The sequence below is a fragment of the Molothrus aeneus genome, chromosome 9 (assembly GCF_037042795.1).
Source record: "Molothrus aeneus isolate 106 chromosome 9, BPBGC_Maene_1.0, whole genome shotgun sequence".
In the NCBI taxonomy this organism is placed as follows: domain Eukaryota; kingdom Metazoa; phylum Chordata; class Aves; order Passeriformes; family Icteridae; genus Molothrus; species Molothrus aeneus.
The window spans coordinates 11,399,910-11,427,674 of record NC_089654.1 but is presented as its reverse complement, the minus strand read 5'-3'; the positions used below and the strand labels follow the sequence as shown (position 1 = coordinate 11,427,674).

Sequence of the window (27,765 nt, the reverse complement as noted above, 5' to 3'; positions counted from 1 at the left end):
ATCTCAAAAAGCTTCAGACTTCTTATTTTGACATTGGCAACATGACCCAGAACTCAAGGTCACCAACTTCATCTTAACAGTAGTGGTGGAAAAAGCTGTCAGAATGAAGGGAACAAAGGGCAGACTTCAGCCACCATTCATTGAACAGCTAAACATGAGTTACACATAGTTCTGTGCAAACCACTTAATGCATTCACACAAAACGGGTTTAAGTAGAAAACAATCCTTCAACAAAACACAGTAAGAAAAAAATTGAGTGATAAGGCACTGTTTCCACTGGCTTTTTTTCCTTGCCACTTCAAAGCATCCAGCTTGCTCCACAGTTAACTGCTTGATGACAGCAGAAACACATCTTGCAACACAAAGAAACACAGGAACCCCTCTGGGGAGCACAGTTCTCTTAGCGGGCTCGGTTCTTCATTTTCTGCCTTGCTCTCTTTCCAGGTCTCTTCTGCAAAAAAAAAAGATAGATTCAGATTTTTATTTTCATGTTCTCCATCTTTGTTTTAGCTCTATAGCTTGGGGAAGATACCAAAGAGAGGGTATTTGTCAGAACGTCTGGAGAAGAAGGTTTTGGCACACAGGTAGCAAACAGCACTTTTTAACTCCCTTTCTGATTTTCCTGCTGATACCAAACCACTTTTCCCAGCTCTGTTAGTAACTGAATTATGCTTAGCTCCCAAAGACAGGCATCACTTCCTGATGCTGGAGGCACATATCATGCACTCATCTCTCCCTGCCAGACATGGACTGGCTTCCAAGCCAACCAGGATCGATTTCATGCAACATTTTACTTACATTAAGGGCTTTTTTCCCTCCTTTTCCTCCTTTTCCTCCTTTTCCTCCTCTTCCTCCTTTTCCTGGGCCTTTGTTGTGAGCCACTTTTGACTGGAAGCTGGATACGTCATTAAAACTCTCCTTTGTGTTCCACTTGGAGCCCTTCTTCTTCCCACCAAAACCAAACTTCTGATTTTTGTATCGTCTTTTGGCATTTGGTCTGAAAAACAACCAACCAGCATCACTGCCTACATTCCTTGTTTCAGAAAGCTCTCAAGACACACATAAATATGCTCATGGTATCCCATCAACCACCATAAACTTTTCCCCTCTTAACAAAGACGCAGAAATCACATTTCAGTCTCTGCTCCATTTTGGCCATAGTTTTCTTTAGGGAGAGAAAGCCACCTTGGACTTACTTTAACACTAAACAGAACAGTTTTCTTGTTCCCCAAAATTATACCCTAAAAAGACTAAAAAATCAGACATTCTGTGTTTAACTCTCTTGTTTCTGGTCTCACCCCTTCTTTGTCCGTTGACTTGCATTGCCTTTTTTATTTCCTTGAGATGATGTCTGCTCTTCATCTAGAAAGTCCAGCTTGTCAGAGAGACCTGCAAGAGTGAAGTACCAATTTTCAGTCTAAACAAGAAAGGTCACCCTCACTGAAGAACAGCTGCTTGGGAGGTTTTTCACTGCCACTGGCACACAATTCTGCACAGCAGCAGCTTTCCAACCTCAAGGCCCAGAACTACAGACATGGTGACCACATCACACTGCTCTACACTGCTCACACACCACTATTGCCCCTACACATTTGTTCTCTTAGACAAGTTGACTTTACCTTTCTGGTATTTCTTGACTGCATTCAACATATTTTTCTTCTCCTTCTGTCTCCTCTGCAGAACCTCAACTTGCACCTGAGATTAAAAGCAGAATGTTAGTGTTGTTCCTTGCAGCGTCCCATACTTTTTTTTAAGGTATCCTATCTTTTGTTCTGTTTTCCTTCAGAGCAGCTAGACAGGAGACTAGACAGATTCTGTGTGTTTTAGCCAGACTCCTGTGGCTGCATTTTTCCAGCACCCCACTCAGGCTCCAAATTCTTGTCACAGATCCTTTTGCACATGTCCCTTTTGTAGCTCCTCACCTTCTTGCCATATTTTCTCATTGCACGGAGTTGTTTTGCTTTCTCAGACCTTTCCATTGCTTCCTGTTTACTCTTAAGTTTCTGTCGAATCTAATTAGGGAATAGAAAAACAGAATTTATCAGTAACACAAAAGAAAAAAAAAAGAATTTTATAATTTCTGTACTGATTATAGCCAAAATCTGGCTAAAAAAGACAAAATTCACACAAGAGAGAAGAAAAAGCCTTATAATGGGCTCTAATGGAACTGAGAGTATCATATCAGTCTATTTGGGTGTATCAAAAAGACTTAATAGTTTCTTTCTTGTCATTATTAAAAGTAAAGCACTGAAGAGAAGACAACAGTCCTGTAGAAAACATTTTTTCTGTTCCCTCCTTGTTCACAAACATTTTTATAAGGATGCTGCCTTATGGAGAATTACAAAGATTTCAACACAGATCTTAGTGATTCAGTCTAGTGACTCCAGTAGGAGATAAAAACTGTTCTTCAAATTAAATCAGCAACAGAAGAGAACAGTAATGTGCAGGATTGACTTAAGCCTTAGTCCAGCTAGTTATCGTTCTTCAGCTTATCTAGAAAGGTTCCATCAGAAAGCAGAACAGTGACCCAATGCTACATGAACCTTCCAACTAGACTCCAGCTCATGTTTCTTTAATTTATACAATGTAGTCTTTTTTCAAAATCTAAACCAAAAAATAGAGTTCAATTTTGAACAAAAGACTACAGTCAAGAAGGAAATGTGTGAAAGACTTATTTCCTACACCAATCTAATTTCCCATCCAAAACAGATTCATTCAATAACATACAATTTAAAATAACAGAAAACCAGAACACACTGACAATAAACAAAAGGTGATACTTAAATAGGAAGAAAAGGATTGCATTAAAGCCACAGTCAACTGCAAGTTTTATGACAAAGAGCAAAAACACAGGTAACTTTACATCCACTAATGCACATACTAATAAAAATTCTCCCTTTTTAATATTAAACACATTCAGGACAAAGTATAAATCATGTTTTTCTACTTTATCATCCAACCTGTTATAAAAATCCCTACATTGCACCAAAAACCTAAAGAAAAAGAAATCTCCTGTCACAAAGTTTCAATCCCAATCATTGTCACAGGAATCAGAAAAGCAATGAAGGTCAATACTTACATATCACACTTTAAATTTAATCCCAACCCCATGCAAAAACACACACATTACACTGGAAAGAAAACCATTCCCTGCACATACCTTCTGCATCTGTTGGTCTGATTTGGCCATCTCTGCAAAGTAATCATCTGGCCTCCTCGTGGGAACTTGGAGCTTACGCAGCCTAGGGAGGGCTTCTAGGACAGCTGCCTGCGCCTGCCGGTAGCTGGGAGAGAGCACAGCATGAGATGTCACTGCCTCAGCCCTGTCACTGCCTCAGCCCTGTCACTGCCCCGGCCCTGTCACTGCCTCGGCCCTGTCACTGCCCCGGCCCTGTCACTGCACCCACTCTGTCACTGCCCCGGCCCTGTCACTGCCCCGGCCCTGTCACTGCACGCACTCTGTCACTGCCCCAGCCCTGTCACTGCCCCGGCCCTGTCACTGCCCCGGCCCTGTCACTGCCCCGGCCCTGTCACTGCACGCACTCTGTCACTGCCCCAGCCCTGTCACTGCCCCAGCCCTGTCACTGCCCCGGCCCTGTCACTGCACGCACTCTGTCACTGCCCCAGCCCTGTCACTGCCCCGGCCCTGTCACTGCCCCGGCCCTGTCACTGCCTCGGCTCTGTCACTGCCTCAGCCCTGTCACTGCCCCGGCTCTGTCACTGCCCCGGCCCTGTCACTGCACTCGCTCTGTCACTGCACCGGCCCTGTCACTGCCCCGGCCCTGTCACTGCACTCGCTCTGTCACTGCACCGGCCCTGTCACTGCACCAGCCCTGTCACTGCCCCGGCCCTGTCACTGCCCTGGCCCTGTCACTGCCCCGGCCCTGTCACTGCACCAGCCCTGTCACTGCACCCACTCTGTCACTGCACCGGCCCTGTCACTGCACCAGCCCTGTCACTGCACCCACTCTGTCACTGCACCGGCCCTGTCACTGCCCTGGCCCTGTCACTGCCCCGGCCCTGTCACTGCCCCCGCCCTGTCACTGCACCAGCCCTGTCACTGCCCCGGCCCTGTCACTGCCCCGGCTCTGTCACTGCCCCGGCCCTGTCACTGCCCCGGCCCTGTCACTGCCTGTTGGGCACTTCAGAGTGCTGACACAAACTGCTCACACAAGCAGGCTGATACTGGGATCTAGCAAGCATTGGTCTGGTCTAGCAAACATTCAGTGCTACTGAAAGCAGCTTAGGTGCCAGCACAACATTAACATTTATGCCTTGCACATATACATTTATCTTATTTCCAGTTATCAGGGGGTTTTGTTGGAATATAAAAGGCAAAGCAAAACAAGAGAACTGTAAGAGCACCAAAACAAACCCACAAAGAAATCAGTATCTTGTGTTAAAGTGTTAGTCCTGCTATCAAGGAGCTTTTAAAATAAACTCAGCAAAGGATGAAGTCTGTTATAAAGAGAGAAATTATTCATTTTAAGTCACACAGGAGCTGAATATACTAGCACTGATTTGTAGTTGTTTTGGAAAACATTCAGAGCCATCGAATGTAAAATAACATGGCCAAGAGTATCACAGTGACAGCCAGTGTAGCAGTCTGCAGCAGTCTGTAGCATACTGGTGAAAGAAACATAACTCCAAAAACGCAGCAACACAGTGAGACACTGCATGAAATGTCTTTTTGACACTTACAAACTCATCTCTCTCTGGAAATCATTCTCAGGGTCAACGGCATCAGACGTAGAAGCATTCTGAGAAACGGGGTCCGCGACCGGGCCCAGAGTTACGTCCAGCCTTTCCACCCAGGCGAGCTGCTGCCTGAATTCGGCCAGGCACTGCTTCAGGCCGTCCTGTGAAAGGAGCCCAGCTCAGCACAGCAGCGCACCGACCGATCCGCACGCCTGGCCCGGCTCAGTGACCGAGTGATACTGCGGGCTGTTCCTCGGGGCCGTCGGGGCACATCCGCAGCCCGCCCCGCAGCGCAGAGCGCCGAAGCCCGGCCCGCGGCCCCGCCGAGCCTCCCGCGCCCTGCTCCCGGCGCTGGGGCCGCGGCCCTGGCCGGGCTTTTCCCGGTCCCCGCGTTCCCGCTCACCGTGTCATTGCGCCGCTTCGGCCGCTCCTCCAGCACCACGTTGAGCCCCGGCTTCAGCGCGCCCTTCGCGAAGGCCTCCTGGAGCTGTGAGAGATTTCGGTCAGTCCGCGCCGCCGGCACCGGGCGGCCCTTCCCTACCGGGATCGCCACGGCGGCCACGGGCTCACCTCCGAGTCCGAGAGCGAGGAATCCTCCGAGTCCGAGCCGGAGTCCGAGAAGGAGCCACGCCGCGCCACCGCCGCCGCCATCGCTGCCGCCCCCGCGCGCCGCTTCCGGCCGCGTGCGCCGCCGCTTCCGGGGCCGCCGGGGCCGCGGTCACCACGGCGACGGCGGCAGCGGCAGCATGGCGGCGGCGGCGGCCGTGCTGCCCGTGGCCGTGTTCGGCTGCCGGCCGCGGGTGGCCGGCGGTGTCTGCTTCCTGGAGGAGAAGGTGGTGCTGCACGCCGCGGGGGCGGGCTGCCTGCGGCTGCACCTCGAGCACAAGTGGCACAACTTCATCCCAGGTGGTCCCGACCCCGCTCCCGACCCTAACCCCTGTGCCGGTCCCGACTGCGGCCCGCCCTGACCGCTCTGCTCCCCGCAGGCACGGAGAAGAGCCGGGGCGTGCAGGCGCTGGCCGTCAGCCCCGACCGGCGGTTCCTGGCGCTGTCGGAGGCGGCGGGGGAGCGGCCGGTGCTGGCGGTCTATGAGCTGTCGGCGGAGCGGGCGCGGCGGCGCAAGGTGCTGGCCGCCGAGGAGCTGCCGGCGCGGCAGGCGGTGTCCCTCGCCTTCTCCCCCGACAGCCGGCTCCTGGCGGCCGCCACGGCCCCCCCCGAGGGCCGCCTCACCTGCTGGCTCTGGGAGAAGCAGCAGCTGGCGGCGGCCGTCCGCGTCCAGGCCGCGGGCGACGGCCCCTGCCAGGTAAGGGAGGGCTCCAGCCCCGGCGGCTCCCAAAGCTGCCGAGCCCGAGCTGTGCCTGCGTCCCTGCCGCTCGCTATTAACACTCCCGTTCGCAGCTGACTGGTTCTTCGGGAGCATACTCCACTTTTCAAAAAGGTGGATAAAACGATCAAACTTTAGTTCAACAAGTAGCAGGTGCGAGGCTGGACATGAGTTCATCCTTCAGGACGTGTGCACAGTGCGTTTTCCCCTGGCCACATGGCTTTTTATCCACGGCAAGAGGAGAGGGCTCCACACTGTAGATTTCATACACTTTCTCTGACATTTCTTGACATCTGCTGTTGGCCTCCCTCAGCAATAGGACACTAGGCTAAATAAAGTTTTGCACTGACCCATAATAGACATTCTCGTGTCTGTAGCTGTTATATCACATGAGATTCTCTTACACCACATGAGATCTATGTTATGAGGCCAGTATAACAGGCAGTGAATGTGCAATGTGTCCCTTGTGTCCCTGTAAAAGCACACACTAAATAGATGGGCTGTCCCCAGTAGTAGTAACACACTTTTGGAAGCTCTCAGTGCACCTTTTCCTTCCTGCAGTTTTCTGTGTTCAGAGCAGAGGAGAAGAATGGCTAGGAGCAGGCTGATGGCACACAAATGATTTCTGCATCCAGGTCTGGGTGCCCCTTTTTAGATTCGTTCATGTAGGGAGTTCTGACACTTTTCAGTCCATGTGTTGGTTGACATTTTTTCTGGGGTACAGCTACAAGCAGAGGTTGGCTCAACTAGTGAATTCATTAGCTCAATTCCTAAAGAGAGAGGAGTGTAAAGACTCTGGCTGTGTAAGGTCCCATAAAGCATAAAAATTAACTCAAACTACCCTTCCTATCCATGTTGAATATTGAGATGGCTATTCCATCATTTTCACAAATGAACACCTAATTATGTGAATTCATGTACATAGTGTTAGCTTGAAACACAGGAATACAGAACTTATTCCTGGCCTTTTGAGAACAAATGGTCCCGCTTTTCAGGAAGCTTGCTACTGGAAAAAAATTGTTAATCAGTAGTAAAGAGGTATTTTGGCCTTACTTTTGTAATTTAATTTTAATAGACACACTTTTGAAAGGGGGAAAACTGCAGTAGTAGTTATGATGGGTAATTCTTACTCTTCTTGGCATTCCTGTATGTTTCTATGAACCATCTTCCCTTGTTTGTTTTCCTGTATCTGGTATAGAAAGTCTCAGAAGAGGTATAATATTTGTTTATTTGTGAACATAGTCGGAGAAAAAACTTCCTCTTTTTTGTTCCATAGGTGAGCTTTAATCCTCAAGACAGTACCCAGGTTTGTATCACTGGAAATGGCTTTTTTAAACTTTTCAAGTACAGTGAAGGATATTTAAAGCAGATGAATTTACAAAGGGGAGAGCCAGAAAATTACTTGTGCCATGCCTGGCTGTCTGAGGAGGAAGTTATATGTGGCACTGACACAGGCAAACTTAGCTTGTTTGAGACTGGAGAGCTGCACTGGGAGAAAAGTTTGGAGTACAGAAAACCACCCAGGAAACAAGAAGAAGATACAACAAATGAATATGAGAGGTAAATCTGTTCAAAGTTATTAATAATAGTTCCATGCTTTTGCAGGCAGATTAGTTCCTTCCTTCCTGTCCAGTTTATGTTGTCACTTGCTGCTTAACATTTTTTGATTTGTGCTTCTTTATTTTTAAGCATCTTTATGCATTTCCTAATTGCATTTCTGGTGTTTCTAGTGGAGTGGCCTTTGAAGATACTGGTTTACAACAGCATTCTTTGCCTCAAATATCTGCAGTTGCAGCATATTCCAAAGGCTTTGCATGTTCACCTAGCCCAGGAGTTGTTCTTCTGTTCGAGAAGACCTGTGAAAAGGAGGCCTACGAGGAGAGACAAGAAGTCTGGGTAAGGAGGGAAAAAGCTTTTATAAGTAATTATGCAGCAGAGCCCTGTTTGGAGAACTGTGAGTGTTTCTGATTTAGTTATTAATAATAATTTTTAGCACACTGCTAAACTGAATTGTAAGGATTAGCTAACTGTGCTGGTGATGTCAAATGGAGTTGCCAAAGGTCACACTGAAAGTCAGTGCCTGATGACCTTCTGCATGGAAGTTCTGTATGTTTCCTTCCCACATATAAAATGTGCTTTGAGGCTGCTAAACTTCTGGAAACCTTTAAGAAACTTTTATTTGTGGAGACTTTTAGGACTAAGAGATAGTTTACATCAGTTTTGAAGAACTTGGCTCCTTTTTTTTTCCAAGGAGAAGCTTTTCTCCCCTCAGGTATTTATTAGAGCTGTCATGAGACCTGTGCACTTTTAATAATCCTTCTAACTGTTCTATAGCAAACTGTATGCATTGACCTACTGAAATCTCTGGATAAGAACATTTAACTCTAATGAACTGGTCAAGACTTCATACTCTCATTCTAAAGGGTCAGATCTTCCCTATGCATGAGATCCTGTAATAAGACTTATGTACCTTAATGATACACTACAAAGAACTGTTGTTCTAATCACAATTTTTAGGCAGTTCTCATTCTGACACTTGCTAGTTTTTTTTTTCTTGATATTTTTCTACTACCATTTCAATTCTTGTTTAGTGCAGTACTTCATATTACTGCTGAGATGTCCCCTGATACTTTATTTCATCTGTAATGTTATGAATACCATTATTGTCCTCTTGTCCTCTATTCCATGCCTTGCAGTAGTTATGTGCTATTAAATATCCAGATTGTCTTGCTGATATTATGTATGTGCTTATTAGAGGAGCATTACAACAGAAGTTTGTGTGTGTGCATGCCCACTACCAAAACATGGAAACCTGGCACATCCCACAGGATGCCTTTCTTGTGCAGCTGCCTCAGGACCTGTTCAGCACTGAGCCAAAAAAGTCAAGCAGACAGGACATAACATGTATATGCTTCAGCCCCTCTGAGGAAATGATGGTCATTAGCACAAATAAAAATCAGCTCTACATGTTTACTATGTTCTCCACCAAACTTATAAGGGTAAGTGCAGTTCAGTCACATTGCACAGCTTTCATGTCCAGAATTGCAATGATACAGGGTAGTCAGAGTTGTTTTCTGTGATGCATTCTCATTAAATCCTTCAAATGAACCCTTAAAGCTCAAGATCTGATGTGCTCAGTGTGCTTCTCTGGGGGCAGTATTTTTGTAACCCCTTGCTCAAGGCTCCCTCCCTGTGAATACCTGATGCTATTCAGCAGAAGGACAGAGAACACTTAAGACCATTAAAGAGTGCCTGTTACTGCTGAACCATTTCACTAAGGCTTTAACTGAGATATCCTCCGTGTAACTCTGTGGTTCATGCTCCACTGTAATAGGCAGAAATTTTATTGCAATGATAAAGCTGGAACAGCCATGGGAATCGCATTCTACTCTAAAAGAGTCTTAGTCTTAGTCTTCTAGCTAAGACTTGGTGAAGTCTTAGCTAGAAGTAGAACCTCTCTGTGAAATACAAACATAATGAAAAACCTTCCCTACTCTGAAGGAATTAAATAATACAAAGATAAGTGAAAAATGTATTATCATTAAACAGACTTCTATGGAATTGAGTTCCTAACCTGTGTACAGGCATATGGAAAGATCTTTACAGGAAGAGGGGTTGTAGTTAGGGGTTCTGTTTCCACATGCAGCCTAACATTTTATTGGTGCTTCACTTCCAGCATGTGGTAACTGGACATCCTAGTGAAGTTTTCTATCACTCAGCACTTGACTTTTTTTAAGTATCTGCCTGATCAGATGGTATTAACTGAATTCTTGCAGGTCCGGTTTTATTTATTTATCTAACTTGCCTTTTTTTTTATATACCTACAATTATGTTCTGCTCTCACTGCTCTGCCCTGCATCACTTTTCTTGATTAGTAATTATGAACTTAAAACTAACATTGTCAGACTTTTAGCATTGTTATGTTCAGACCAGTGCAGTGAAATGATTAAGTGGTTCCCTCAAATCTATTCTACAACTGTATGCAAAAACCCATGATAGATTTTTTTTATCTGCCTTACTGCCTGCAATGAAATATTTGTGATTTCTTAATGTTCTCATTCCTTCTCAGGAGAAGATATCTTATTTTGCATATATGAATTTCCCATTGCATTCTAATTCAATCACTGGTCTGGACATGTGTATTTGGAAACCCATCCTTGCTACGTGTTCCCTGGATAGATCTGTCCGCATCTGGAATTACAAGAAAAAGTAAAGAGTTGTTTGTATTTGTTATTACATCTTGCTTTTTTGTATATTGTATTTAGGAGGCAACAGCAGCAATTTCATATGAATGAGAGTGTTGTTCTGGTAAAATTCTTGTGTGGTGTGGCATGTAAATGGTATTACTGACATGATTTGGGGAGTGTGAATATGCAGTGCCTTTAAAACTGGTGCCAAAAGAATACAAAGCCTTTTCTATTTAGCTATTTTTGTGTCAGACTTCTTGTGTTTTGGAAAAAACTCTTTCATTCAGCTTTGTCTTAAGATACTGTTGCCCCATATCCTGCTTCTTAGGCATAGATCTTAAGCAAAATGACTCCAACTCTTGAGGTTCCCTGGAGGGAAAAGCAAATCTCAAGAGATGCTTGTGTAGGATTGCAATCAGCAATTCATTTACCTTCTTCATTATATTACGCTACACAAGGATTTGCTCTTGCACCTCCCACACGTTCTCTGTGAACCAGAAAGTCAAATTTGCTTTTGTTTCCTGTAACATCTCTGTGATCATTACTTAACTGAACAACAACACACTTCCTCAAGGACAAGGCAGAGTCAGATTTTAGCTGCAGGCATCCTTGCTGGGCCAGATAATATCCTGTCAAGTGTGCAATGGGGAGTTTGTCCTATTCCATACTGCTCAATGGTTTTCTCTTTCAGCACTTTGGAGCTGTGCAAGGAATATCAGGAGGAAGCATACACAGTATCCCTTCATCCCACTGGCCTTTTCTGTTTGGTTGGGTTTTCTGACAAACTACGATTTATAAGTCTCCTGTATGAGGACATGCGTGTTTTCAAGGAGTTTGCTGTGAAAAAGTGTAGAGAGGTAAGGAGTGGTGCAAAAATGAAACTGGGGAGTTATGTGGAACAGAATGCTGAAGAATGACAGAAAATAAAAACTTCTCCAATACATCCTAGTACTATATATGATGTCCTATATCAAAGCTTACAGAAATTGATTCTGACTATTGGAGAACAGGCCCAGAGGCTGATGTGTAAGTGTGGGCCTGGGAAGCAGCAGAAGGGATAATTTGCTCAGAAATACTCTAGAACTGAATTTTACAGCGGAAAGCATTGATTAAGAAAACTGTAAGTGGCTAATTATGTAATGGAGTTTTCTTTTCTTGCAACAATTTGATATTAAAGGATGTAATTGAAATTCAATGCATGAATGTTTTTATCCATTCCATCTACAGTAATGGGTGGTTATGTTCTTTTTGTAGTGCTCATTCGGTAATGGAGGCCATCTTTTTGCTATAGTTAATGGAAATGTGATTCAAATTTATTCCAGCATCACCTTTGAGAATGTTACTAATCTGAAAGGACATACTGGGAAGGTAAGTAAACAAATCTTATACAGTACAACTTATTAACATATAACCAGTTGATAAGATGCATTTTGAAGAGGTAAAGTACAACTTTGGATCTTGAGATGGCCCCAGAAAGTAAAAACAGAAAACTTAGTTTTCATTGGTCAGAAGGCAAAATGTTCATGCACTAGATACACCTGAAAAGTCTGCCCTTAAATTGAAAGTGAACAGTTGGCAGCTGGCTGGACAAAGTAAAATATCCCAGTAATACATTATAAAAATAAAATCTACTACTCCATATTGAAATGTACTTTTTCCTGATAGCGTGTCCACAAAGTAGTTCTTACTGGGTTTGTTTTTTTTTCTAATGCTAAAATAGAATTGGTTGAGAAACATTTAGAGGCTTTTCAGTAAGACTTAGAAGTATGATTCTGAAGTTGTCATGGCTTTAGCGGTACAATGACTCCATGCTGTATGTCTGTAATCTAACATCAAGCTCCTTGGTGTGTTTTGCTTTTGCCAGGTACATGCTATTAAATGGAGTTCAGATGACACTAAACTTGTCTCCTGTGACACACATGGTGCTGTGTATGAGTGGAATTTGTTGACAGGTAAAAAGGAGTCAGAGTGTGTTCTCAAGACCTGCATCTACAGCAGCATTTCCCTGACTTATGATGCCAAAATTATCTTTGCTGTTGGATCTGACCAAACTCTCAAAGAAATTTCAGAGTCTTCGGTGAGCTAACAAACATTCCTGGATATTGCTACATTCTCTGGGGAGGGTACTGGTGCTTTGCTTTCCTTACCATCTATTTGGTAAATAGGAATCAGTCTGGTTTTGAAAGCTGTGGTATTTACTGCCAGTTTTGTGTTCTTATGTCTTTTACAATGAGACCTGAGATTTTGTTGTAGTTTTATATTTTTGTCATTTTACTTGCATTTACCTAGAAATCTTCTAATCCAAGTAACAAACTAGCTAGGCAATATTGTATCAACAGTTCTGCTGAAATACAAGAGTATCTCATCTACCACTGTATCTACATGCATTTTTTCCAGAAAAGTAGTAAATTGTATGTGATAACCATTACATCTTTGAGACCACATATCAGCCTGGCTTGAAATTTTAATACTGGTAACTATAACAAATATAGAGATTTTATATCTAAATATTTCTTTTAAATCTAATTTTTTAAAAATATATAAAACTTAGTAGTAATTACTGTTGAGACTATACTTCTATAGGCATATAGATTCTCTTAACTGCACTATGTGCTGCAGGCAGAGGTATAACAATTGCTCATGCAGTATGCAATCAAATATTTGCTGTAATGTGAGGTTTGTGTGGTGGTTTGTGCTGTTGGTTGATGTGTAGATCCAGCACGAAGTGCCTGCCCGTGACGTTGTTTACACCACTGTCGCTGTCTCGCGTTCCGGGCGCCTGATATTTGTTGGCACCTCCCTGGGGACAATTCGAGCTATGAAGTACCCATTAACTCTGAAGAAGGATTTCAGCGAGTACCAGGCCCATGCAGGTGCTGTTACAAAGGTAGCACAGATTTCTTTCTTTTCCCTGTAATGCCAGCTGCACACAGATCCTTTAGGGCTGATTTTCCTTCTCAATTCATAGCATAATATTTTAAAATTAAGGCTGAGTCTGCACATGGAGAATGAATATCACAGCATTCATAGGAGTCCTGTCTCTAGGTATGTCAGGGAATAAGCTGGTGACTAAAAAGTGGCTTGCACCACAAAACATGGCATATTGGATGAAGAACTTTGATACAGCTCCTTCTGAAAAGAGGAAGGTAATTTTGTCATAGAATCTTTTAGGTTGGAAAAGAGCTTTTAGGTCATCAAGTTAAACTGTTAATCCAGCACTGCCAAGTCTACAGTAAACCATGTCCTCGAGCACCACACCCACACATCTCTTAAATATCTCCAAGGATGGTTCCTGTGCCACTTTCTCTTGTAGAGGGGCATCACATTCACCCATTTCCAGAGGGCTAAGACTTCTCTAGTGAGCCAGTACTGCTGCCAAATGACTGAAAGGGCTCAGTGAGCACTTGTGCCAGCTCCCTCAGTGTGCTTTGGTAGGTCCCCATTCTCCAGGAAGCCACATGTTCTGTGTTGTTAAAACTGGTTGTAATTTTGGTATTTTAAGTACCACTGTCAACTACAGCACCTTGACTTATCCTCACACAGTCCAACATTAGAATATGAACTTCAATTACTGTAACTCTACTTTCACCTCATTGTAAGCTGTATCAACTTCCAGGTACTCTCTGCCAGATCAGGCAGCCACAGGAGGTCTGGAGGAGGTGGCAGCAGTTACTACTACATAGTTCTTGGTGAACTTAGTTGTAGTTTCAAAAGAAAGCATTTAGCCATCTGTTGGTCATGCAACTTCTCGAAGAGAAACACTAGAGACCTTTGGAGTTGTCATATAAATGGCCTGTCTGTGCTATAATAGTCTAGAAGGTCTTTTCTGCTTCAGGTTTTTAAAAATCCTGCTGTGGCTTTGAGACCAGAAGCAGATCCAGTACCTACACATATTCTTTCCCTTCCCTTTGTTGTTTCAATTGGAGTGGAACGGGAATAGGAGACATAATCAAAATGTTGGTAGTGGAACTGTGTTATTATTTCCACTGTTGAATTTCTGGGGTAGAGATGAAGAGAGTATGGGGGTGGGGAGAAAAATGTGGTGTAAAATAAAACTGTATCTCCATTCTTCCATGTCTCATCTATTATTTTGTTATCTCTTCTAAGATGACAGTAACAAGTGATGACCAATTTCTACTGACTGCCTCAGAGGATGGCTGTGTATTTATCTGGAAAGTGCATGATAAAGAAGGTGGGGAAGTGAAAGGAGAGCAGGAACTTGACTATGCTGAGGAAGTGTTGATCATGAGATCAGATATAGATGAGAAGGTAGGAGGAGAAACTTGTGAACATAAACCATAGGATTTCTGTCAATTGCACTTGCATAATGCTTGCTACCAGCCAGTCCTCTATGGCTTTGGTCAAAGAGGTTGCAGCAAGTTGCTGCAGTGGCTTGTCAATATGCAAACAGCATTGTACAAACAGCAAGCGTGCATTAGATTTTTCTCTAATATTTTCCTCAATCTCTTGAAAGCAGTTCTAATGGAGTAGAGAAGTCAGAAGATGCATTGCTATAAACTATCTTCTAAGACAGCAAAGGAACTTTAGTTCTAGGACTTCTTGGTCATCTGTCCGAAGATTCTCTGTGAAGGCTGTTGTTCATAAATATGTGCATATAAATAAAACATCCTTAACAAGCTGTTGTTAACAGCAAATATTCTCTCTCAAAACTGTTTTCTCATCCATGTCCTAACAGACTCAGGCAATACTAGACCTGCAGAATTGTGTGAGAGATCTACAGACAGAAAGTGAGTACGAGCTACGTCTCAAGGACATTTACTGTGAAGGAAAAATAAAAGCATTGGAAGAGAATTTCACTCAGGAAATAGACTCCCTTAAAACTAAACACCAGGTATAATTCATGTTGCAGAACCAAATACTAAGAAATCTTTCACTGAAGAGTTGAATTCAAGCTTGCATTACATATGTAGAAATGCCATACAGCATCTGAAATCATTCCTTTCCAGTTTAAGATGTTCTTGATATTTATAAAGCATGAAACTATCTTTGAGTTAAGTATCTCATAGGTACAAGGGGATGCAAAGTTCTCCTAGGTACCCTGTAAGTATTTTCACATAAAACCAGCACAAAAAATACTGCCTGAGCCTGAGGATCAGTAGTAGAAATGGCACTGTGCCTTAAAAGCTCCTTTCTATATAAGGCTGCAGCTGCAGTTATTTTCCTTAATGCTGCCTTCTTTATGTCCTGTCTGCTTAGATTTTTAAGAACATCTGCTGAGGTTTCTTGTATGTTTTTTGAAAATAAAAGTAAAATATATTCCCTGCATGTCTTCTGTTTGTGTGCTTATTGATTTCTTTGTGGTCATGAAGCAGGACTCCCCTGAAAAGCAAAGGCTATGATAATTCTTCCCGGTGTCTTATTTATGTGTGTCTGATAATGCTATTCTGTCCATCTGACTCGTGCACACACTGGATTTCTGACCTGTAATTTGTTATATTTCTGGACTTCTTTTAGATGTAGAAGGCAAGGGATCCAGTAATAATTTCTTTGGCAGTACTCAGAGTAAGGGATTATATATCACATGATTCAATCCTGTCAGCCTCATGTTCTTTTTGAGCTTTTGGGTGAATATTGTCCTGTTCTGGTGATTTGTTACTGCTGATTTTGTCGAGTTGTGCATAGTACCTTCAAGCAGTATTTCTGTTTGACTCCACATAAAGGAGCTCAGCATGAAAGCTTGTCAGGTGACTTATTAGTTGTAGTATTTTACAGGTTTGTAATTTCCAAGTGCTCTCTTTATACCTCTCTTGTCTTTTGGCCCTACAATTGTTCCAGTAGGTCTTTGATATTCATTTTTTGAGGAGGTTTAATTATTCATTTTAATGTTTTCTTCAAGTATTTTTTCAGATTCTTTGGCTTGTCTCATTGTGGGTTTTTTGGTCTAAATAACTTGAGTTTAAACCTTTCTATTTTTCTCTCTTTTGTAGAACCTAACCTTGTACAAGAAAACCATTTAAATTCCTCTGTGGATTCCTCTACCTCTGTTTATCTCTCCTGGGTTTTTTTCTGTGGTTCTTCAGGTCTTTTGATAAGTAGTGCTTGGCTATATATTTATAATAATCTCAGCTACACTGAAAATTGTCTAGACTTGTTGATTATAGGCTTGTAAACAAATACCTTTGAAGGTGAATATAATTCTCTAGGCAGTCAAGTTGTACTTCCTGTCCAAGTATCAGTACAAGTTAAGATTAAACTGAATGACAGCTTTAGACTGAAAGGGCTAAATTTTCTAGTTGTATCCATCAGACAAATGGAATATTTTTGTTTATGAAACACCCATGAAGTTGTTGCAAGAAAAAGGTGAAAATATTGTAACTATGGTACAATTTCTAGCATCTCTGGGGAATTTCTCAGCTGTTTTCTTGCTCCAGTTCTTTGTGCTTTTTTAGAAGATTAAGTAATTTACAGTGGCAGGCTGACATTTCAAGCAAATGGCATTTAAAATTCTCTTGCTTAGGTTTATGTCATAGTATGCAAATGTCAGCATTTTAGGACCTCAAAGTTGCTTCAAGTGAGACAGGAAGCAGCTTGAACTTTAATATCTGGACAATAAATTATGGAACTGCAAATTCTCCTCAGGCAGGCACACATAAAGGAGTGGAGGCTTTTGTAGCTCACAAACTTTTCTTTTTAGATTAGGATCAGTAACTTGTATTATATGAACACTGTCTGCTGCTTTACCTTAGCTTAACTTGTCAAAACAAACTAAAATGTGGGAAAACTTGTTTCAGTGACACATGGCATCTCAGTTTTGGTGAGAGATTTCAAACATATTTCTGTTTTGTATGTATTCCTCACCAGGGGCAATAGTGCAAACAATTTGGACGTTGCTTTGTCTAGTTTCAACTTAAAATGTATTTTTCTTATTTTTTATCCCAGATTTTACAGGAAGAGAAAGAAAAACAGAAGCTGCAACACGAGGTTCAACTGTCTGAGCTGATGGATAAACAGGCCAAGGAGGTGCAACAGCTAGGTTAGACTGTTACAAATGTTTGTAACTGGAAACTGGGGGAAATGCTGTATTGACAGCAAGTGACAGGGAGGGATTACTAGAGCAGAGGTACAAAGAAAAATGGATGTATGTCATGTAGGTATTTGGTGCAGACCAAATGGGTGTCCAAACTGCACCACACATGTGCTTATGATGAGAACATGCACATGGACCCTGTGTCTTAGAGGTTTGGTACTTGAGATTAGTAATTTCTTCATTAATTTTATGCACAGCTCACTGTGCAAGAACAGTGCAGTCATTCAATTCAGCAAGGAGGTGCACACAGCCTGGAAATACTTGGACTCCAGATTTGTAATCAAGACAAAAATACTGCAAATTAGTACCAAGGAGCCCCTCCATAAATGACTCCATTGCCTACTTTGTAGCAGTTGAGCTCATACAGCTCTGCCATGGTTGTCATCTCAAGGAAGTGCCTAAATTAGTTGTCAATTTTGCATGGCTACAGAGCCTAAAGCCCCTGTATATCTAATGAAGAAAGTTATTAAATACTTCTACTTGTAATTTATTGCAACTAGCTGCCAAAAAGACAGTAAATAATAAGGCAGTGATAGCTGCAGAAGGATAGGATTCAGTCTTCTTTTCTATTAGTTTTATCCATTCCATATGTTTCCTGTTAACAGAATCTGACAGTAATCAGAAACTCTCACTGGAAAATGAGAAATACCAGGAGCTTCAGGTGAAATCCCAGAAGATGGAGGAGGAATACGAGAAACAATTGCACAATTTGGAGGAAAGCAAAACCAAGGCTTTGGCAGAGCTAAAAGAACATTATGAGAAAAAACTTAAACATAAATCTGTTCTGCTGGAGGAGGTAGGAAGCTTGATTTGCACACAGCCTGGAAGAAACAGCAATTCTAATTGCATCAAAACCAGCAATTTTAAAAGATCCTAAGTGATACTGGTTTGTGATTTCTTGCAGAACAAGTTTGCTGATGTTAGTATTTGGCCAGACTCCTAACTTGAAGCTTTCAAGTCTTAAGAATTATTAAATTAAAAAAAAAAAGAACCTCAATGTGTATGTTATCAGTTTCTAAAGTTGCTTTAATCCACTAAAAACTTATCTTAGATGATATTGCTGCAACTCAATATTTCACTAAACATAGATTCTCCCAGGAGAAACACAGTTACAAATAACCTTTTATTTCTCTCCTTTATTGGTCTCTTACACATCTCTAATGTTTGTTTTCCTTAACTGCAGACAAAGGAGAATATGAGGAAGCAGATTGAAGCACATGAAGAAATGGAGAAACAAATTTATGAAGATGGAGACAAAGAAATCTTAGAACTCAAAGACAAGTATGAGAAACAGCTCTTGGAGGAAAAGGAGTCCAACATCCAACTGAAAGGAGAAATAGGAGTCATGAATAAAAGGGTATCTTTTATTCTCTGCTAGTATCAGACCTGCACAAAAAGACCTAGAACTGAGGATTGAATGTGATTAATGGCATGTCAGTTTAGTCCATTCATCTAGTCTGTAAAAATGTGGTATTTCATATGAGAGCAGTAGCCCATTCTTAGGTTAGTTTGCATGTTTAGAGTATTGGGCAGAAGAAGCTGTCTGCTGATTGTATTGCTGATATGATTAGAGACAGATGATAAAGGAGGTATGTTTTTATTAGTACACTTTCTCTGATCTGCATAGTTTTGAACTATAAATAATATTGTTCATCCTATGACAGAAAAGAAATGAACTCTTAATTTTTCTATCATTGAATACTTTGCTTTATTAGTAAAATACTTCTACTGCTTAATTCGATGCAATAATCCCTGTGTTTTGTTTGCATCATCATTTTTATTGGCTTTACTGGGGTTTTTAAGGAGACATAAAATATTTTACCTCTTTTAGGTCTGGGTATTACATTTGCCTAAGGATGTTGGAGAGACATTTTTTCATTTTTTGCTTTCTCCAGTATCTATCTGGAGACAGAGAGGTTCTTTTCATACCCTCTACCATCATGGTACTGTCTTTTTAATTTCTTTGTCTTTTAGACCTCAAGGTTTTCTTCATGTGTCCTTACAGTTTGTCCAGTGTCATTCATTGGTTCCAACTTTCTTGGTTTTGCAGATCTTAGTACCGAGGCAGGGATTTTGAGGGTACCCAAGAGCTATGAACTGGGCACCCTTCCAATGTTCCATCTTTAGAGATGTATTGCCTTCACCTTATGAGAATATTCCATGGATTGAGTGTTAGCTGCAGCTGATGCTTAGGTATAATATCCATACCCTTCTTGCTGCTGCATGCAATTTCCTTCCTTCCTTCCTTCCTTCCTTCCTTCCTTCCTTCCTTCCTTCCTTCCTTCCTTCCTTCCTTCCTTCCTTCCTTCCTTCCTTCCTTCCTTCCTTCCTTCCTTCCTTCCTTCCTTCCTTCCTGTGCAGCAGGTATTCTTGTCAGAACATACAGAAAAAGCAAAAATGGATACTCAACCCCCTTTTGAGTTAGAGGCATTTAACTGGTGAGCTGCTCCTTCCTCATATCTTAATTTGATGTCCTTTATCCCACACTGTCTACAAGGTATCCTACAGAATAGGAGGACCAAGCTGTGCACAGCTTTTGGAGACTGGTAAGGTCTTACTAGTTTGCCTCTCTAGTTGAACAGCCTACAGAAAGAGCTCAAGGACCGAAACAGGGATATTGAAGAAATGAGACTGGAACAGCAGAAGCTGCAAGACATCATTAAATCACTGGAAAAGGATATCTTGGCACTAAAGACAGATGTTAAAGAGAGAACTGAAACTATCCTAGAGAAGGTGAGAAAATGGACAGTTGGATGAGGTCAAAATCACCTCCCTTAATTAGAGATATTTATTTTAATAGTATTTATTATGATAATATCACATGACTGAAAAGTCAGTTTCAACTTAAGGAATTTGTGATCTCCAGTTTGGGATTTTGGTTTTTAGTTGGCATTCTAAGCTTTTCTTGGGGAGCTCAAGTTCAGGATGTTGACTTTCTCATCCCCTGTTCTGGGATCTGTAGATGGCTCAGCATTATTTGCCCCTTCCCATCTAACCTGGAGTTCAACCTTCCACAAGATCTGTGACTGCTGGTTTTGTCTCTTCCATATTTGTGTCTTGTCCTAGGGATCTGTGTGTGAATACTGGCTCTGATTCAGCTCTCTGTACTCATTTCTTCCAGGAGAAGTATGTATATGATCTAAAAATGAAAAATCAGGAACTGCAAAATTTCAAGTTTGTACTGAGTTACAAAATAGAGGAGTCTAAGAAGCAAATAGAGTCACGTGAAAATGATATTGAGACAATGAAGAAACAGATCAGTGAGGTGAGTAACACTCTCATTTGGCCTCTGCTACTAAGCCCATTGTCTAAATACAAACATGACCCAACAAGTCCATGAAAGATTCCACACTGGTTGTTCTTTGACTTCTTTCAAGGATACATAGCACTGATTCAATATCTGTGCAGCTAATAAAAATATCTGTAGGCAATAGCTAATTAATTTTCTATCACATGTTACCAGTGATCCACATAGTTATTTAAGTTCCTGTGTGTAAGTCTAAATTTTGCTTAAAAATTGATCTTATCCTTATGTGGTTGCCCTCCACGTGCCCTACAGCATTTGCAAGACACTGCTTTAACTGACCTGGCAGAAAAGAGTAAATTTCTTCTCTCAGAAATGTTGCAGATTTATGCAAACATAACTCTGCTAGGGGTTAGGTACATGGACAAATTGTATTCATCAATTGTTACATCGGAAATTTGAATGTATTCATACTTAGCATGCAGCAAATTCATTGAGGGAACTTATTTATGATAGAAGCTTACTATGATCTCTGCATAGGTGTATCCTTAGCTCAACCAAACTAGGACTATGGTGACATAGTCTTTTAAATAAAATGCAAACTAATCAACAATTTGTATGTACTTCAGACTAGCAAGATTAAATCCCTGTTGGCTTTTCTGGTCACCATCTTGTGCCATAAGTAAATTCTGTAGTACCCTTATTGTTTTTTCCTGTGTGTTCTGCATATGTACCCACAGTTTTCAATCCATTTGTTTCTTTTCAGTATCAGGATCTAGTTATTGTTGCCCTTACTCTTTCCAGACTGTCCATTTCGCCCTCATCCATTTTTTGTTCAGATGGAACGGTAGAGCTCCCATTCAGCTCAAGGAATTTAAGGGGTATCACATAATTTAAATTAATGTGACTCAGCAGGGATTTGCACGTTCATTTGTGTGGTTTCTGTATATTCTGACAGAGGGCAGTGTTGTTACAAAATTGACGTTTCTCATGTTGTCATTCAACCTGAAGGGGGACCTATTCCCTCAAGTCTGTATTTCTAGCCTCTGGTTTTCCTGTTATGTGTTATTTTTTCACGTCTCCTTTTAGCCCTGATTTCCTCCTCCCGCTTCCTTTCAGATGGAGGAGGAGCTGGAACAATTCCGCAAGCAGAGCGTAGAGCTGAAGCTGAACATCACCCAACTGCAGCAGAAACAGAAGGCAACTGCTGGAGAGGTGCACAGAGAGATGGAAAAGGTATGGGGTACCCCCACCCTGCAGGTCCCCCAGAATGGCATCGGTGGGGACACAACACTGGGGAAACACTAATCTGAGCAAACAGTTACTGCAGGGATGCTGTGTCCAAGGACCAGGAGAGTCTCTGCTCAGGGGGGACAAGGACACAAAACTTCCAAGCCTGCAACCAGCTTAGAGCATTCATATTTGTAAAAAATCCAGTTATTTATGAGTCAACACATATTGTCCTGAGTTTAAGAAAACAATGAGGTGAATGCTGAAGTACATGTTCCTGCCCAAGCCTGAAATCTGGGGACACTTGGCCTAAACAGGAGCAGCATGTAGGATACCATCTAGGCATTAGTAGGATAGCAGAAAGGAAGGTTTCATTAATGGAGGAGTCAAGGACCCCTTGTTTGGCAGCGTATCAGACATGAGGGAGGAAAAGGGACTGCAGGTGAAGGTGGAGGAGCTTAGCAAGCATGAGTGCATCCGTGAGGAAGCAGGTAGGGAGGCCTAGCAGAAACCAAGAGAGAATGAGAAGGCAGTCTTGATGTGAAATCAGCAAGCTGTGTATGTGTCTGATATGTTTTGTCCCTTGCCTTCTCTCCTTAACTGTTGGTGTGTTGTTTCTAAATAAGAAGGTAGGAGAGCATTTGGACAATGCTCTCAGGCACATGATGTGGCTCCTGGGCATGTCCTGTGCAGGGCTGAGTTGGACTCAATGATCCTGGTGGGTCTCTCCCAACTCAACATATTCTGTGATTCTGGGTTTAGGAAAGGACAGTGGGCAACAGCATGATGAGCCACTGTTTTTCAGTTGTCATCTTAGCAGGTTGTCACTGATATGACCTAATAAAAGTATTTTGGCTTATTATTATTCCTAAAATCTATGACTGCTGTTCAACACGTAATGCTTACATTCCCAGTGAGTTGTTAATTAATTTTTTTTTAATGAAGTGGAAGAAAGTATATGAGAGTTTTCACCAGTTCCACTAGACTTTCTAGAAAATTGCACAATGGAGTGTTCTGATGAACCAAATAATAATGTGACTACATCATTCTTGCAGAGGCAAAATATGGAAACCCTCATCAAACGATTTAAGGCAGATCTTCATAATTGTGTGAGATTCATTAACGATTCCAAAAAAATGAAAGATGGTATCCGTGAGCTCTACACCAAGTATGTGCATCAACCAGACGTGGTGAGTCAGGACCTTTGCCTTCTCCCTGCCCATGACTGTGTCTAGTAGTGTCATTACTGAGACAACATGCTGTGCCCTCTCAGGTGGAGGCTCAAGCAGAAGATGCTGATTTGCAGCAGCAGTACAAGAAACAGCAAGAGTATAACGAGAGGAATTTGGCAGTTTTGAGGAAGAAGGTGATGAAGGATAAGGAAATGCAGCACACTGCTTACATGCGCATCATGCAGGTAATCAGCCTTTTCCTTGTGCTGTGGAGTGGGAACAAAGGAAATGCCTGCACAAAAGAGACTTTATTGACCTTTCTGTTATGGCTTCTTAGGACTTTGAAATAGTTTTGGTTGACTTTCTTGCCAGAAATTCCTACATTTTTCAAGTGCTTCCTTTAACTTTTCTGAACAAAAAGAGTAAGATCTCGAAAGTCAGAAATGGCTTTTGTTTATCTCCCACACCCTAAAAGGAGATAGGGAACTTCTGTTGCATGGATGTTTTAAAGGAAATTAATGTACCTACTTTTTATTTCAAATATTATTTATAATTGCCATCATAGTCAATTTGCCCTTGCTTGGATGCCAAGCTATATCTGCTATGTAGTAATGTTTAGGAAGTAATTTTGGAGGAAGAAAAGGAAAAAAAAACCCTTCTTTGTCCACATAGTCCATCCCTACTGGTGTGAATTGAGAAGAACTTTTTGCTTTTCACATCCAAAATTTTCAAGGAAGTTCAGAAATAGATGGGGAATATCTCTATTTGTACAAAGATTTCTTGCTCAGAATCCTTGTTTCTTACAAGGCAAAGTAAACTCGTGACTGCTGGGGTCAAAGATCCAATTTGTTTTTATCTGGAGTGGGAGGACCTAGAGCTCCACACCAGGCATCCTAGGAGGACAGCTTTTCTAGTCTCTTCTTAACATGCTCTCCTTCTGCTCAGTCAGCATTTCCTTTTCCCCTCAGTAGCCCTTTCTACATTGTTACTTTATTATGCTTCCTCTAGATCATTAAATCTCATCCCCTCCTAAGTCATCTGTTGTTTGCTATTTATTCATAATTTGCTTCTTCAGGGCTAGACAGCAGCAATCTTCTTCCCTGATGCTATTTTAATTTTTTTTTACTCTTTCTGTGAGATAGATGTTTCCCTTGTTGCAAAAGGAGATGGGTTCAGAAAATAACCTGAAGAATTTTCTTACTGGAATAGGGTGACAGATGGTGTTCATAATGATAATACTTGATGTCTTGGATCAGTAAGCCTAAAATGAAATGATGATTAAATCCAAATTAATAAAACATCTGGAAGATGAAGATATCAAAGATTCTAACCAGCCTGGTTTCTTCAAAGAAAAAGCAGTTCTCTGAAGTCCAGTAGATTAATGAGATTTTATAACCAGCAGGAATTATCATGGCCTTCCAGTCTTTCACAGGGGCTTTTAAGACTAGTTTAGACAAACTTCTGTGAGGATTTGCTTTGAAAAAGCAAATGACATCTTGACAGTCTTCTAGCTCTGTATTTCTATTATTCCTCAGTTGCAGTTACATTTTCAGAGCTATGCCCTCCTCTTTGAGAGATTATTCATAGGTACACTCCACTAGTGACTGCTGCAACAGATGGTTAGAACTGTCAAGATAATTTTAGTTATTCTTACCAGTTGACAAGTTGCCTATTATTCAGCTATTAGTTTTTCCTCCATCCTTCTGTATTTGTAATAGTTTCTTTGGATTCATAAAAACAGAGACACTGAATAACCTTGAAGTAGTGCTGCTTAAACTGAAGCCCATATAGGATGAAATTTTCTATATGTCCTACCTGTCTCTGACAGGCTGCACTGTAGGGACTTCCTAGACTGTAGTTTGCATCCATATGACATGTCATTGTACCTGATGGCCTCATTATCCATGCATTTGATCAGTCCCTTTTCTGAAACAATTGGTTCTTTGACACAACCTCCCATGACAATGAGTTTTCCCATGAATATTTGTTTTATTTATGCATTCTGTGACGTTGCATTGCAGTGCAAGCATTCTGTCAGAATGTAAATATTGAATTAAAGGCTAATCTCTCTGGAGAAAAGGCCTCTTCAGGAAAATATTAGCAGTGTCAACCAACAGTCTTTTAGCACCAAGCAAACCAAACAAGACATTTTTACACAACCCAAATTGCTTCATCAAAAGACTCTGTATTATATTTTCTGATAGACCAAAAGCAAGAACTTCACTTGAACACAGCAGGTAATCACTTGGAATGAACATACGAAGGTGCTCATGACTGAAGTACACCTAAAGGCAAATGTTATGACCTAACCCTGAAAGCTGGTCAAAAGAAAATTACCTTGACTGATTATTAGAAGTTACCTTCTTCATGTGCTCTTTCAGGATCAAGCTCTGGAATAACTGCATTGAGTCAAATTTCATCTGTATTTAAAGGCTTGCATTAGACAAGTCAGACTCAGCAAAATATTACAGTTCCAGAGCTGCCTGAGCACACCAACTCCTGCTGCATTTATAGTCCAGCATAAGCACTACAAGAGCAGCTCTGCTTGCCCAACAAGTTCAGAACTTAATGAATCCCACACTCTTCTTCCAGTCAGTGATTCTCAGCTGAGGAGAAGCTAAAGCACAGCTGCTCTGCTTGTCTTAGTGTGAAGTCTTGATAATCTTGCCACACACATGCCCTGAGCTACTGCTGCCAGCTTGAAGTCCTTGAGTGCAGGCACGTACTGAGAGGTGCAGTGGGCTTTGTACTTCACTTCTGACCAGCCTGCAGTTGTGTGGTGCCCACACAACTTTTATAAGTATACTCGAAGGAACTGAGTTGTATGTTTTGTACAATCTTTTGTGGCAACATAATTATCTCTATCAACCAAAATTATCATTAAAACAAAAGTAGAAAACAAGATTTGAAGACTCCATTTTCATGGGAAAATTTCATTTATCCTTGTTCTTATCTCCTGCTGTTTTAGTGGGTTCCCTGCTGCTTGAGACTGGTATTGTGAGGTACTCTAAACATGCCTTTTGCCATCTATCTTTCTTAAATATTGCCACTGTGTTCCAAAAGTTCTAAAAAACACACCTCAGGTAGCTGAAATAGTTGCTATTTTTGGTTCAAGTATGATGGCAGCTGTTTAACGTTTTCCCTAGTTACTGATGTGTTATTTCACTGTCCTTGTAAGAGACAAATATACAATTGTACTTCACTCTCTTGAATACAGAAAAGAAATATTTAGTTAATGGTGCTCCTGTTTCTAAATCATGAGCAGCAGTGTTATCATCCTTAAATAGTATTAACCATACTGGTTTGGCTGAAGTCTTTGAATCTGTTGCAACAATGGGTAAATTACATTTATTGGCACTTTCACAGCTCCTTCAGGAAGATGCTTCATGGTAGGCTACTAAAAAATTAGAGGATTGAACTTTTATGGGCTGAAAATGGACTTTAAAAAAAAGAACAACTTGCTAACTTTTCCTTATAGCAGCTTGTTAGCAGTAGGTACCCCAAGTCTCCACATGCTTTATAGATTTCCTAATAATTTGGAAGGAGTGTGGAAAAGTAATATCTGTCAGAACTAATGAAGAGGGCTTTGACTAATTCCAAAGAGATAAAGATAATTTAAGTGAACAAATACATAGTGACAAATGAAAAATAAAATAATACACACTGGAGAGAGAGATGGGAATTCTTCGCATTAATTCTGAATTAATTGGATCAATTTAGGAAGGCCCTGAGCTTCCCTTTGGAATTGGTAAGGAAGATGATACCTTGGAATGCAGCTGCTGTCAGAAAAGCAAAACAAATATTAGTTTTTTGAGCTAACATGGTTCGAATACTGTCATGTTCTGAGTCACATCTACTGTGATCTTACCTGAAATGTTGTGTACTCTCCTGATTGCCCTGCACCTGCTTGTGATACTGATTCTGTACTGTCCAGTGTCTTTCTCAAAGATATGAAGATGCATCTTGCTCAGCCAGATAGTACCTGTGCCTTTCCTTATAGAGCATGTTGTTTTTGCAGGAAAATGTGAGTCTGATTAAGGAAATTAATGACTTGAGGCAAGAACTGAGGGTGGCCAACGGGCAGGTGCACAACCTCGAGTCTGCACTGAGATTAAACAAGAGCAAAAAGGCAATTCAAGACACAGGTGAATAGCTCTTGTATATTTTCCATATTGTCAGTACTCATGGCAGAAGCTCTTTTGGTCCTTGGTGAACAATTTTATTACTGTCTGTGTTTCATTCTAACTTGTCTGCCTGGTGGTACCTGGTACATTTTAATGTTAATTGTAGAAGCTGCTAAATCCTGCAGATTCTTACTATTTAGATCTACTCCTTCAGCCCTGAAAGATGCTTTCCTTTGTTCATGCCCAAGAACTGTATGAGCTGGACCTTTGTTACTGTACTATGTCCTCTCTGTTTTATCTTCTAGCTCCCTCTGCTGAACTTCCGTCCAGCCCAGCTGTCCTGAGGTTGAATCCAGAGATGGAAAGTGAAAAAATCATAGAAATGCAGCAGCTAGAAATTCAATATCTGCGAGATCAAATCCAGGAGATGAGGAAAGCCCTGAACTCTCCATGTTCAGTCTCTTTCAGTCAGAAATCTTCCTGACCTGAATCTGGGAAGAAGCCACAAGACACAGCAACACTGATTGTGGTTCAAGGATGCCTTATGTTATTATATCCTCCTGGCAAGATCAGAAGTGCAACAGCATAGAGCAGACTAACATCATCCTATACTCTTCCACTTGGAGCGTTTATGAAACAATCAGTGCTCTGAACACTTCTACTTTCCTGAAATCTGCCCTTTTCATGAGACTTAGAAGCCAAAGAAAAAAAAATAAATTCATGCTAGTGTTAGACTAA

General features: G+C 41.5%; 2 protein-coding genes across 2 annotated transcripts; one reads left to right on the top strand and one right to left on the bottom strand.

Annotated features, from left to right (window-relative positions):
* Nucleotides 1–3: 3 nt before the first annotated feature.
* EBNA1BP2 (EBNA1 binding protein 2) lies at nucleotides 4–5,367 on the bottom strand. The gene is made up of 9 exons (XM_066555391.1): nucleotides 5,269–5,367; nucleotides 5,102–5,185; nucleotides 4,702–4,859; nucleotides 3,161–3,284; nucleotides 1,923–2,012; nucleotides 1,620–1,695; nucleotides 1,299–1,389; nucleotides 799–997; nucleotides 4–451 (listed from the first exon to the last, which is right to left on the bottom strand). Exons 1-9 carry the CDS (start codon nucleotides 5,347–5,349, stop codon nucleotides 401–403), a joined length of 954 nt encoding a protein of 317 aa, XP_066411488.1. The 5' UTR covers nucleotides 5,350–5,367; the 3' UTR covers nucleotides 4–400.
* Nucleotides 5,352–27,765, top strand: CFAP57 (cilia and flagella associated protein 57; the record flags this gene model as incomplete). The annotated part of the gene is made up of 22 exons (XM_066556011.1): nucleotides 5,352–5,604; nucleotides 5,685–6,001; nucleotides 7,299–7,582; nucleotides 7,753–7,918; nucleotides 8,869–9,021; nucleotides 10,092–10,231; nucleotides 10,901–11,066; nucleotides 11,464–11,577; nucleotides 12,074–12,286; nucleotides 12,923–13,096; nucleotides 14,317–14,478; nucleotides 14,906–15,061; nucleotides 17,110–17,203; nucleotides 17,863–18,053; nucleotides 18,441–18,614; nucleotides 19,832–19,990; nucleotides 20,379–20,522; nucleotides 21,621–21,737; nucleotides 22,787–22,921; nucleotides 23,005–23,148; nucleotides 26,922–27,048; nucleotides 27,333–27,765. Coding segments are annotated over 22 exons (3,762 nt in total), but the record flags the coding sequence as incomplete, so codon positions are not given.

Bases quoted from the DNA above. Each gene is read 5' to 3' on its own strand.
- EBNA1BP2 (XM_066555391.1), bottom strand. From the start codon at position 5,349: ATGGCGGCGGCGGTGGCGCGGCGTGGCTCCTTCTCGGACTCCGGCTCG. The intron at 2,013-3,160 runs GTATGTGCAGGG...TTCCCTAATTAG, and splicing joins CAGACCAACAGATGCAGAAG to ATTCGACAGAAACTTAAGAG. The intron at 452-798 runs GTAAGTAAAATG...TTTTTTTTGCAG, and splicing joins GAGGGAAAAAAGCCCTTAAT to AAGAGACCTGGAAAGAGAGC.